The sequence below is a fragment of the Carassius auratus genome, chromosome 5 (genome assembly GCF_003368295.1).
Source record: "Carassius auratus strain Wakin chromosome 5, ASM336829v1, whole genome shotgun sequence".
In the NCBI taxonomy this organism is placed as follows: Eukaryota; Metazoa; Chordata; class Actinopteri; order Cypriniformes; family Cyprinidae; genus Carassius; species Carassius auratus.
In genome coordinates, this window is record NC_039247.1 from 21,651,000 (window position 1) to 21,665,188 (window position 14,189).

Consider the following 14,189-nt stretch of genomic DNA (forward strand, 5'->3'; position numbering starts at 1 on the left):
CATTTATCAGAATAATATTTCACTATTTCCTAAGTGCCAGACCATTCGTCCTTCTGAGCAGACACGTGATGAGAATGTAACCATTGACTCAATCACCCCTCACAAAGGTGCCTTCCCAGATCCATTTCAGAGCACATATTGCTCACATTGTGTGTCACACAAGGACACATCTGCTCCAACCTTAACGTGCACCACAGCCTTTTCAAATGACAGCCTCCTTTAAAGAAAGCCGCCCTCCCTTTCGCTGACCCCAATTCAACGCACAATTCACCCATCGCCATTTTCCCAGGGCTCGGCCACCGTCTCCCTGCCACCGGCCCAAGACTCACCCTCCCATCAACTCAATTAAGGTTACCTGTCTGTGGTCTGCTCTTTTTCTCTGGAACTGACAGCTCTGAAAGGGTCTGTCCTTATTAGCTCAAGATGTACAGGGGTCATGGGCTCACCAGGAGTGTTCGCTCTATGATGCAAGGCGAGGAATATGTCACATCAACAGTGGAATGAGAGGAGGTCAGCAACCTGTGTGTACATTACTGGGATGTCATTGAAAACAACTCTGAGGAACACACTCTGTCTGTTCCATTATGTACATTTTGACCCTGTGATTTGTGGCTGTGGGTGATTTCTTTCAAATGACATGCCAAAAAATGGGGTATCGGTTTCATATAGCACAGAGGCCCCAGGATCTTTTTTTAACATTTAAAGAGATAATTCACCTAAAATATGAAAATTGTCATAATTTTCTCACTTCATGGTGTACATTTTAAATTATTAAATATTTAGAAAAAGGTCGGTAACCAAACAGTTTTGCTTTCAACATACTGACAAAAAAAAATACAATGGAAGTCAGTGGGAACTAAAACCGTTTGTACCAACATCCTTTGAAAATATGCTCAGTACAAAGAAAGTTGTACATGTTTGAAATAATGACAGAATTTTCTTTTTTGGGTGAACTATCCCTGTAAGGCACGCTTGTTGAATGTATGGATACCACATGTATGAATGTAAAAAAAAAAAAAATTAGATACCTTAGATACTGCTCAAAAGTAAAGTAAAATATTTAATATCACGTTTAGCAGTCATTTTTTATTATTTAACCACTATAACTTAACCCTAATCTCTTAAAACATTCATGCATGTTCAACAAGATGTTTTCCCATTTCTGGATTACTTTTGCATTTATCAAGATTCTGATGTGACACATGCTGCTTAAACAGAAATGAAGCATTAAACTAGATAAATGGATACTTAATTGAACCCCCAGGCAACAAATTAACATGCTACTTTTTTAATGAAATGATATTCATTCTCATTATTTGTTTTGCCTGTGGTATCACTCTTATTAGTCAGTACATATTTAAAAGTGTAACATTAAGTTTTACTTGACTGACATCACTCGAACTTTTCTCTGTTGTTTTCCCCATTCTTAATAATGTGGCATGCTCTCGTGTAAACTGTGAGCACTAAATACAACTTTCCAACTGAGAAACCAAAGCATAAATAAAGTATTTATTTAGAACAAAGATACTGCCCTAACAACATTTGAATTTTTGATGTTTGTTTGTTTGCTGCGCTACACCTCCAAACACTCCATCACTTTATGACAGATAAATGTAGGGTTGTACTGACAGATTGTCATACAGATAAATATATTTAGGAAAATCAGTTTGAACAATACCATGTACATTTTGAACACATGGGTCAAACCCCCTGGGCACTTAATTTTTTTCCCTCTGTATTTTCACATGCTGTTTTTCTTTTACATCATGCTTTCTGAGTTGTCTTTTTTCAGACTTCTATCTGTAAATAGCTGTATTTTGTGTCAGTGTTGTTTTTCTACTCTTTCTTCCACCTGTTCTGTCTTGCATGCACACATCTCTCTCTGCATGGCTTGGCTGCATGCTGTAAAATGTTCTTGATGGAGTGTAGCTTCCTGTACCAAGATACAAAAAGGTAAGTTACTCTTTATTCACTACTTTCCAACTTCCCAAGCAAATTACCTCAGTCTCTCCCATCAAAACTCCATTGATTCACTCCAGTAACACTGAAAAAAAATTACTAGCTGTAATGTATTCTCTGAAAAATGAAAGAACAGACTACTGTATTAGAACCGTTTTTACATCCGTATGTTATGTGTTTGTTTTGTTTTTTTAAGTTGTGTTATCTTTTACATGACAGGATCATACAAGTCTCTCAATTGGTTTCTTTTTCTTTTTGATAGATATATATTCCTTATATACAAGTATATTTTCAGTAGAAATACTGGGATTAAAATATTACCCTTATAGCTAAATTCCATTTGTATGCAATTGTAGTATTTTTTTGTGACTAGAGACCAGATCTTTCAGTCTCCTTTATGCGTGTGTCATAGCTTTATCTGTCCTGAGACTTCCTGTGACACAGCCGGTATCATTTGATTGCTTACTGTTGGCACCTTTTCTTTTTGTTGGCTCACTCAGTGACAAGTCAGATTATCTTCAATTAGGATAAAGTGCTTACCCATGGGCAGATGTAAGCATAATGTTTAATAATGGCCTTTTATTAAGTATTTATGATGAATGGGTACATTTATCTCAAGCTAGTTCATTTCTGGTACCGTGTAACAGTACATTTCTGTCTTGAATGGTAATTTTTCACTCTGAAGGCCATGCATAGTAAGAGACTGCAGAGACTGTATCTCTCTCGTTTGTTCTCATGTGGGTGGGTGTTTATATTCATATGGTCTTCAGTACAGCGTGGATCCCATACATACATTCATGACTTCAGAATGGGATGAACCCATTGGTCACTTTCACATCCATGTGGGTATTAATTTATATTTGTGTCTGACATGGAGCAGAACAGCAGCCTGAAGACAACTATAAATCAGGTAGAAAGGCAATGGAAAAGCTGCCATGCTGTGTTTAACATAGCTAACCCTCACAGCTATTCAACAGCCTCGATCGGTAACTTGGGTGCATCTTTTAGATCAGTATTCAATCTTTCACCGTCTTATTTAGACTATTTGTACAGACATCTACAATTTGATGGGCTCTGATTCATGATCTGAAAAAATTCTAACAGGTACTGGACCAAGAAAAACTTGACAAGCACGATGGTAAGGATGAATGGCTAGTTACCAGTAGAAATCATTTATTTGACTAATAATGGATTTGTATGTGTATATATATATATATATATATATATATATATATATATATATATATATATATATATATATATATATATATATATATATATATATACATAATCTACTCATATTCATGCTTTTTAACTTTTGCAACTGATCCAAAAAAAATTATATATATATATATAATTTTTTTTTTTCAATATATTTTAAAGCCATGTAATGACAAATCTCTATTACTTCAGTCTTCAGTGCTACATTAAATCATTTTAATATGTTGATTTGGTTTTCAGGAAAGATTTATTATCACAGCTAAAAATAGTTGTGCTGGTTAATATTTTTGTTGAAACCTTTTTGAAACAGTTGAGTCATTTTTCAGGATTCTTTGATGAACAGAAAGCTAAAAAGGAACAGCATTTTTACATCTATGAAATATATTTATTCTTTAACATTAGAAATGTCTTTACTGATACTTTGCTCAATTTAATGCATCCAAAAATAAAAATAAAAATACTGACTCCAGACCATTAGATAAAGGACAAAAAAAACTAAAAGAAAAATGGTTTCTAGAAAAACAACTTTGCCTAAATATAATTGCATAAACAACAATACATGTTATGGATATGGATTCTTAATAATATTATAATAAATTATTATTAAGATTAGTTTTTATTATTACTGGTAGTATTTGATGCATGTTTTAATTGTTGTATAATTGTCAGTTATTTGTTTAAAAAAAAAATATATATATATATATATATATATATATATATATATATATATATATATAGTGGTGGTGGGCCGTTATAGTCGTGTGCTGCGTTAACGTAAGACTCTTATGGGGCGATAAAAAAAAATATTGCCGTTAATCTATTCTCAAAGTTGGGTTGGGAGCTGGGTCTATACTAAGCAAGCTATGATGACTTTCACCTTGATATTTTAGCGTGGATGTATACCTAGCCGAATCTGTAAAGGGCGAGAACGAGTCTTTAAACCTACTGTGAAATTACCACATCAAACGTGACGTGCTAACACGGTGCGCACGCAGAGAGAGAGCTGCGTATCACAGACAGCGACACTGAACAGAGCTCTCTTCTGCGAAGTTCTGCTCGAAGTCCCTCCTGCACTTGAACGAACAAAGACAAACCGCAGTTTGAACAAACAAAAAGATGTGAAAGAGCCCAATTCAGCACCCACAGTGTTCTGTTGTTCAGGTCTCACGCAGAGGCACGTCTCAAAACAGTTGAACACTGAATCTGCTTCTTTTTGCTCCTGGCTGCTGTAATGTTAATCCAAGAAAATGAAAGAAAATCACTCACTGCTCTTGACTGAATTACTTTGTAGTTTTAACAAGAATTAATGCACAGTCAAACCAAAAATTATTCAGACATTATGTAAGTGAGTATAGCAAAATTAAGTGAACTGTGACATATTATACCCAAAGAATCTTTATACATCATTTAAAAAAATTTTATATAAAAAATTATTCAGCACCTTATGAAGCACCATGTATTGCTTATGTGGTTTTTTCTGAATTGCTAATGAAACCTTTTCACACCACAATCTGAACAAAATTAAGCATGGCTCTGTAATTGGTCAACAAAGTATTGATAGTTGTGTAAATATTGTCATAATAACAGTTGTGTGTAGTTTTGATTGTAATCAAGTTATGACTTTATCAAGACAAATTTGTTCTGACAGAGTTTAACTCTAGGTTCTTGTCATATTTTAGAACCATTTTACAAGCGATAGCAAATAAACTGTAATAATGTGAGAAAAGTTGAAGGTGTCTGAATAAATTTTGGTTTGATTGTATATTTCATTTTTACATTGAAGACTATCCAGTGCTATTTTACATTTCATTATTCAGGTTCTGTACCTTGACACCTACAAACTTGAAAAAAAAAAACGTAAACATTGTGTAAATAAAACAAATAAATAAAAACGAACGAACATACAAATTAAACAATTTCAAACAGGGCTCATTGGTACAACCTTCACTGGGGCCCCGCTGACCCCCAAAATTTTATTTTTATTTTTATTTATTTTTTATTTTTTTGCATATTGGTAATCAGACACTACAAAAAAAAAGTAATAAATAAAAAATGGCCCAAGATTCTGGGATAGACTCCAGCATCCCTATGACCCTACACAAGACAGGCAGTTTGGAAAATATATGTATAGATGGTATATGTCATAACATAACTGCTTATGGAGATGTTACTCTAGCATTTATTCGCACACTTCCTCCGACCCTGTGTTTTTCAAGCCCACCTCCAACCTATACTAATGTTTATCCGTAATTCTTTATGGCTAGGTTCTGTGTGGCTCAATGGCGTTTGGAGCGTGTACAGCTCTCTCCCATTGAGAGTCATCTGTGCTGGAACCTCCATCTGCTCTTGTGAAACACGCTTGATTTCGACCAGCCCTTTTCTTTTACAGAATCTCGCCCCTTTCATTTTTAAGTGCAGACCATCTCCAACAGGATGTTTATCCAGAAGAATAAAGAGATATAATTTGGCAGACGAAACAGATCTGACTAGTTAGCCGTTGATGAGGAGATGGAAAGGGAAATGCCGTACTTGGCAGCGTTCAGCAGTAAGTAAAGCACTATGAATGATTGGGTGCGCGCACAGCTTTCGCACGCACTCACTGATGCATGCCGCCCATCTCTTTTCACACTGGTCATTTCTCCTGCTTCTTCATAATTATGATCAAACATCCATTCACTGGCAACACTGCAATCGGACGCCTAATAACACATATATTGTAAGCTGTGTTCTCAGGAGACCTCTGCTTCTCTGTTTTATGTTTATCCAGAATAGTCAAGGTCAGCTGTGACTTTACAAATGCACGTTAAGGTTACGCCCACTCGCCCCCCTCCAATCAATTTGCAGTTACCAGACAGATCTTTGATGAGGAGTGTAGTTCCTCTGTATTTAACACATCCTTCAATATCCTATGAGAATGGGGTGCATCAGCATCGCACCATATTAAATCACACAGTGGCTGTTTTTCTTTATCGATCTGCTTGGAGCAGTAGGACCACAGTTTACCAGTCACCATATGTCACGCAGCCCTGAAACGGAAGACAAATTCTCAATTACACCGAGCGCCTGGCTCAACACTGAGCAAAGATAACTCAGTTGTTACTAACAAATGCATATATACACCCTGAGTGTTTGCCATATTGAAGCGGTTCAGCTGTATTAGAATTGGATTTATGGCAGTGGGGAAGTGGGAAATCACATACGTATGCTGAAAGCGATTTTCAGTTTTGTGCTCGCCCTTATTTTAGTGAATGGTTGCGTCAGTGCTCTTCTATAGTGAAGTGGACCTCAGTGGCTGTTTCAGCCCGCAGCACCTTCAAAGAGAACGACCATCTGCAGTCTCTGCACGCACGCACACACAAACATATTCACAAACACAATCACATAGAGCCGAGTGGACCTGTGGATTTTTGAAAACTGCTTTGTAGCTCTGATGAGACCGGCATTCACGGGTTGTCCTGTTATGGGCCAACAGTAGGAGCAAATAACTTCAAGGGAGGGATGTCTGCATTTTTGACAAGCCAGGCTGTGTCTGAATTCCTGTTTTTCTGTTTAGTTTTTTTCAGGAAATTCACAATTTTGTCACAAATCTTTTTGATGTTGGATTACTACTATTTTGCAAGTTACAAACTAATTTCCCTATTTAAAAAATCTAATAAAAAAGAGTGGCAGACATTTAGGACAAAGTGTGTGAAGATAAAAAAAAAAAATCATTATTCTATATTTGTTATAAAAAAAATAGAGATATACAAATGACAAATACACATAATATACAAATAAAAAAAACAATGATTTATTTTTCAGGTACAGTAGGTGTATTTAACAGTAGAATTCAGGAAATTGAATGAATAAATATGAAAATAAAACAATTCATAAATATATAAACTTATAAATACATATACTATAAATTACACAATGATTTTTATTAAAGGGGGTCATATTATGCTATTTCAATTTTACCTTTCTCTTTGGAGTGTTACAAGCTTTTGTTGCATAAAGAAGATCTGTAAAGTTGCAAAGACTAAAGTCTCAAATCCAAAGAGATATTCTTTATCAAAGTTAAGATTCTGCCACGCCCCCTAAAACGGCTCATTCAAACACGCCCTCACGTGTCTACATCACGATGTGGAAATATTTGCTTAATGTCGCCCAAATGTTCATGCAAACAGAAGATGTGGTTTCAGTAACCTGTGTGTATCTAGGCAAAAGCACTTTTTTTGGCCTTCCGAAAGTAGATGCATTTAGGAATCTTTAAGATTACTTACAACAGAACAGCAACGCATTTTATGGATGACTGTTTCTGAACCTAGGAGAGGAGGTTATTCTGACTTTGCTACGACAATCTGGCACTTCTGAATCCGCTATTGGAAGTATATTTTGTTATTAGTTTAAGTATTTGCTATTGAATGTTTAAATGCAGAGTTTTGGCTGTCGTGAGTGTGTGTGCACCCGCGAGCATGTGTGTGAGAGAGAGAGACAGGGTCACACAGTAGAGTCTGCTTTCTTAACTGTCCGTGGCTTGTGTACTGCAAACACATACGAGCTTCATCACTGTGTCTGTCACTCCAATCTGTTCCCCAACTTTTTTTTTAATCCCTCAATGCAAAGGAAACCAGTGTGCCATTAGTTGTTCTGAGGTGAAGGGTTTGTTAAAGTAAGCTAAGTATACACAGATGCTGCGCGATTAGGCTGTATTTAATATAATATGATGACTCAAGAGTTCAGTATTTGCACTAATTCGGAACGGATTTGGCTTACATTAACAATTTTATGAGTGAAGAAAAGTAGCCTAAGCCACCAAACTGGCTAGTGATTTAACAATGTTACCCACCACAGTGAATTTTTACTCGCATTTGGCAGGTGTTAATTTCTATAACTAAGGACAATAGCACCAGCACCTTATCTGTAAGTGATTAGTTTTCTCTAATTTTGATCAGAGTTCATTTTCAAATCTAATTTAAGTTTTTTTTTTATACTTTAGAATACAAATTAATTCATCAAATATGCTTAGAGCCAGCCCTTCTACTCCTGTTAGAATAACATCCCATTACGCATCTAATATACAGGCACGTATACGTTTTCCTCTGACCTTTTACTTTCATTTAAGACATAAACGAGTCTACATTTAAACCTTGATGTTTTTACAGTTTTAGCACAAAAGATAACTTAGTTAACTAGTAATAATCAGGCACTGTTTGACAGGCTTTAGCGTGTGCGCTTTGGGTGTATGTGGCACTCAGAAAAAGCAAAGGTCAGACCAGCGCGCGAATAAAACATTTAAAAGCACATGCAAATAATAGTTAGAGTTAACGCTGCCGTGAATGCATGTGGTATTGTACAGGATATGACAGAGGCGCCAGAACTGCAGCTGACAGAATGTGCGCTGTAGCATGATACTACCATATTTCTTCAAAAGCAGATCGTGGAGACATTTTTATTGTCTACGATCAAAAATTATATCGCACACCCTAAGTCTTCAACATTCTTCACCAAGCAACAGTTTGTAAACTTGTAAGATTTTGTTTGACTAGACACTATTTTTCGCCTGTCACCTCTCCTGCCATGTACTTTTGCCCATGCAGAGATTTTTTTCACACCCCCTTATGTTCATTTGTTTTATTTCTCAGGCGCTGTTGTTGTGTAAAATGCAACAGTGATGATTATTTATGTCTTTATGTGCTTCCTCCATGTACCCACAAGCTAAACAAAAGTGGAGAGAGAGGTGTGAAGCAAGCCTCTTTGACAACTTGAAACTACATAACTCACAGAAGCAGAAAATAACTCATTAGGGTTGTGGTTCGGACAGCCCATATATGTTAGGCTGGAGAGTCTGGTCCTTTCTTTGGCCCTCTGAGGTCTGCTCATCTCACACATGACTGCACACAGGAGTTTGAGGGGCTGTCTGGAGGACCGTTCAGAAACCCTACCTGGAGAAAAAATTAAATGCCTGCTGGGAAAATAAATGCATCACTAAAGCATGGATATACACATTTGCACAATATGCTGAATCTATTCTAATCTGTCTGTGATTAATTTTAGCTTGTGATGTTTAAATGATGAAATTCAATAGACCTACTGACTACTGACATACCAGAAAAATGGTGGAATAAAAAAAGTTTATTTAGTACTTTTATTTTGTATGTACAATGTCTATGAAAAGTAGTAGCCTTTTTCATATTTTGTTGTTCTTACTTTTTATGGCACTCATCAACAGAAACATTTTATCATTTTATCTCATCAAGTCCCTCTTGCTTATCAATGCTGCATTCATTTGATCATACAATACAGTAAAAGTACTAGTTAATATATTTAATATATACTGTAGTGTATATTTAAAATAACCTTTTTTATATTAATAGAATGTAAAATGTCGTTTTTTTCCAGTGACAGCAAACCTCCTTTACTCCAGCCTTCAGTGTCACTTGCTCCTTCAGAAATCATTCAAAAATACTGATTTGGTAATTAAAGCGATAGTTCAGCCAAAAACTGTCATCTTTTACTTAACCTTAAGTTGTTTCTATCCTGTATGAATTTTTTCTGTTTAACATGAAATATTTTGAAGAATATGGGTAACCAAACAGTGGACCCCTTTACAATACTGTGGAAGTCAGTGGGGTCCATCAACTGTTTGATTACCCATATTCTTCAAATATTTCTTATTTTATGTTCAACAGAAGAAAACAATTCATACAGGTTTGGATCAACTTAATGGTGAGGAAATTTCGCAATTTTTCTGGAAGACTATTAAGAAACGTTCATATTATTATAAATGTTGAAAACAGTTGTGCTGCTTAATATTTTTGTGGAAAACATTTTTAGGATTTGTTAATGGATAGAAAGTTTGAAAGAGCAGAATTTAATTGAAATAACAATATAAATCCACCTCTATCCGGAAGGCAAAATGGGAATTCTGAAGGAATAACAATCTTTAATTGCTGAGATTGGAGATATTGCACATTTAACTGTTGCTCCAGGGCTACATCTCAATGGGAGAGTGTCATAGATTCATCCACTGTTTAAAAATATATATATGTATCTCAGCACAGCATGCGGGGAACACTGAAGCCAGTTGGAAAAAATTTCTGTGGTCTGATGAGACCAAAATAAAGATGTTTGGCCATTAGAATAAACGGCATGTTTGGCATAAGTCAAACACTGCACATCAGAAATACACCATCCCCACAGTGAAGCACAGTGGTGGCAGCATCATGCTGTGGGAATGCCTGGAAGGCTTGTGAGGATGGAGGGTAAAAAAGAAATAAATAAAAGTACAATATAGGCAAATCCTAGAGGAAAACCTGATGAAGGCCGCAAGATACCTCCGGCTTGGCAGAAAATTTATTTTCCAGAAGGATAAAGACAAGCGTAAATCCAAAGATACACAGAAATAACGGAAAAACAACATTTATGTCCTGGAGTGGTTGTGTTCACATGTCAGTCAAACTGAGTTCGAGCGAAGTATGAATGAGGAAGAAATGCAGTGGCCAGATGTGCAAAGTTGATAAGAGATCCACATACAGACTCTGGTCTATTATTTATAAAGTTTTATTGTGTTTTAATGTTGTAAAACAAAACAAATTGGGATACACTGTAGATTAATTAATGCTGTTGTCAAATTTAACGTTACCTTATGAGATTAGTTAAATGTTTCAACTGTTCCATATCTTTTGTGCTCTTTCTAAACACCGGTTGAACTGATTCAAGCTCTGCAGCACAGGTTTCCCTGATGTGTTCAATACACAGAAATAATAAAAAATAAATCAATAAATGCTGGAAATAGATGTATGGCAGAATTGCTCTGGGGTTAAAAAGAAGACCAGATGAGAACTGCTGCAGAAGAACATACTAACTACAAAAAATTAAATATTGACAGCATTAATAAGAAACAGAATAATGTTTGTCCTTTACGTATTTTTGTTTTCTTTTCTTTCTCTCACTAACTTGGTTCTACTGAACATTCAAAGAAAGACAATTTCATGCCAGACATTTCTGGAAAGACCTGAAGCTCTTTCAGCAGCAGCTCTCTGTGGGATTCGACTTGATTTTATTAGTGCAAAAGCACTCTTGACTGTTGTGTACTGAAGATAACACTTTTCTGAACTCTTGCTGCAAAGCTGCATTATGCAGACAGCTAAACTAAAAACCATTATCAAAAACATTCCCCTCATGGTTTCTGAGAGATAGCAGTGCCATTCTCTACCTGTGAATGTGATGGTTAACTACAGTGTTGAAAAGACCCTCTGTGCTATTGACTGGCCTTAAGATCTACGCAGACATTTGAATCCAAAGTCCAATGCCACCTCACTGAATCCCACTACAAATACTGTGGAGCAAATACTAAGTTCATTTTTGGATGATTGCACATCTGATATTTCTGCCTTGTCCACACAGCGATTGGGCTTTTTATGCCCAAAGTGCTTAAGCTTTTTGCCCATACTAAAATGCATGTTAATAGAAAGCTAAGAGCTTTAGGAGAGTGCTCTGCTGTCATGGCACGGCACCACCTCCAGTGTTTCTAATTAGCTTATTTAGCCGGATCTAAAACAGTGCGTCTTGTTAGAAAAAGCAAGAATTTGACATGAATCGGATATCTAAAGCCTGTGGAATCTATCAGGCTTGACAGTTTTATGCTGTTGACTTCTGAGGATGTCTAACAGTGGTTGTTTTCATAAGTCAATTTTCTTCTTTCACTCTTTGTCAGGGACTCAAACCAATGGATCACAATGGGCTGTCAGATCCCTATGTTAAGCTGCACCTGCTGCCTGGAGCTAGTAAGGTATGTGCCTGCTCTCCCCTTGGAGTTGTTTTGTTTTATACAATGCAAGGAGGTTTGTAATTATATGATTAATATGTTTTAAGGTGGTGGTTCTCAAACAGAGGGCTTGTGCCCATTAGGGGGCCTCATGAAAATTCCTAGGGGGCCACAGGATGACTTAAAATGATTCAGACTAATATATTATTCTGAATAAAATATAGACTCTAACACAGCATCTTGTTTGGAGTGTAGACACATTGTACTGCGATATCTTATTTTATGCTATTCTACTCTGTTTTCAGAACAAGCTTTATCTGTAGTACAATTTTGATCACATAAGTAAACTTCAGTAACATATCAGACGTAAGGTTACTTATAAACGATATGTTTTTTGTGCATTTTGTTTTAAATAATGAAAGGATGGATGCAGGCTCAAAAATCATTATGAGACAACACAACTTCTTTACCTCAGACTCTTGAGCCTGAGCTATTCAACTTCAAATGAACTCTTAAAAGCAACTCTTTCTGTCTCTACATGAGTCTAGAGTACATTAACCAATCAGTGCTACATTGAGATCTTAAATGACACTTTTTTTTCTCGTCACTGAACAACCTCTGTGCTCTACAAATTATCATCATGGTTCTTCTTATAATTCATCTGTTTTTTGACCGGTAACCTCCTTGCCCATCCTGCCAACAATCCACTTAGCTACTGACGACATAAGACTCCTCCAAGTCATTCTCCTTCTGTATGAATCATACAGTACGTCCTACAGTATAGCTGAACTCTCCTTCACAGGGTTACGGAGTAATTGAATGGGACAGGATATCTGAGTTAACCCTTGAGGATTAGGAAACATCTCAAGGGGTTTGTGCCAAATGAAACAAAGTCCAAGGCGTTAATTGCACCTGCTTTAATCATTGTGTTGAACTTTTTCTATGCACAGGCTACAACATAGGACACACGTTTAGTCTCCTTTTTCAATAAATGGTGCAAGAAGGTGCTTTAAGGGATAGTTCACCCAAAAATGAAAATTTGATGTTTATCTACTTACCCCCAGGGCATGCAAGATGTAGGTTTCTTAGTTTCTTCAGTAGAACACAAACAAAGGTTTTTAACTGTTGCAGTCTGTCAATCATATAATGGAAGTGAATGGGAATCATGGCTTTATGAGTAAAAAAAACATACACAAACGAAACCAAATTAAACGGTGCAAGAAACTGAACAGTACTGATATCGTTTTTTTTACCTCTGATTCACCGCAATTTCCGAACTGTCCTGAGAATGTTCTCAACAGCCAGCCCGTGATGAGTCGTCTTCTTCTTCTTGCTTTACTGCGGATCACAGACTTATAAGTGCATTACTACCACTTATCTCTCAAATGGACCATTGACACTCCTAATTGAGATTGTAGATAGAGTCAGTGTCAATGCCCATACACACATCAATGTGTCGTCATGAGCCGCAGGGTTTAATTTGGTTTTGCTGGTATATTTTTATTTTTTTGTCTCAAAGCCGTGATTACCATCCACTTCCATTACATGACTGACAAACTGTAAAAGTTAAAAATCTTTTTTTAATTGATTTGTTTTTGTTCTGCTAAAGAAACAACATCACCTACATCTTGGATGCCCTGGGGGTAAGCAGATAAACATAACATTTTCATTTTTGGGTGAACTATCCCTTTAAGATTTATAAAATGATGATTGCCAACCTTGGAAGGTCAAACTAAATATTATATGAGCTGTTTTATTTCTATTAATTCTAAATGAGGTTTCCCATTTTGCAATCCTGTTATCAGAATGTGGTACATGTCTAATACAGAATTTAAAGACCTGATTCATGTAATTTTATTATAAAAATATGAACAGTATCAGATCTTGAAGGTCTGGCTTCTTAGCTAGTGCTCATGTTGTGAAATAGTGCCGGTGAACACAACCATTAATCTACAAGCAAATCTGTCATCTCTTCCAGGCCAATAAGCTCCGCACCAAGACCCTACGCAACACTCTCAACCCTGTCTGGAGTGAGACCCTGACGTATTATGGGATAACTGATGAAGATATGGTTCGCAAAACACTCAGGTACCCAATCATAATCTATACTTGGTGAGAATTTTATATGTCAAGGAATCTGTAAAATTCATGAAGTTGACAATTGTGTCTGAACACTCACTGTTTGTGTTGGGCTACCACTGGTGCATAACAGTTAGTTTATCTATCATAAAGAAGTGATTTGGTTATTAGTAACAAAGTT

General features: G+C 36.2%; 1 protein-coding gene across 4 annotated transcripts in view; it reads left to right on the forward strand.

Annotated features, from left to right (window-relative positions):
- LOC113081025 (double C2-like domain-containing protein beta) overlaps nucleotides 1–14,189 on the forward strand; it is a 230,184-nt gene that overhangs the window by 192,716 nt on the left and 23,279 nt on the right. For 2 of the 4 annotated variants that reach the window (XM_026253087.1, XM_026253092.1), the window contains exons 11-13: nucleotides 1,930–1,953; nucleotides 11,879–11,953; nucleotides 13,908–14,017. In XM_026253087.1, coding sequence (XP_026108872.1) covers nucleotides 1,930–1,953; nucleotides 11,879–11,953; nucleotides 13,908–14,017 — 209 coding nt within the window. The remainder of the gene's footprint in view (nucleotides 1–1,929; nucleotides 1,954–11,878; nucleotides 11,954–13,907; nucleotides 14,018–14,189) is intronic. The other 2 variants (XM_026253097.1, XM_026253100.1) reach the window with 1 other exon arrangement.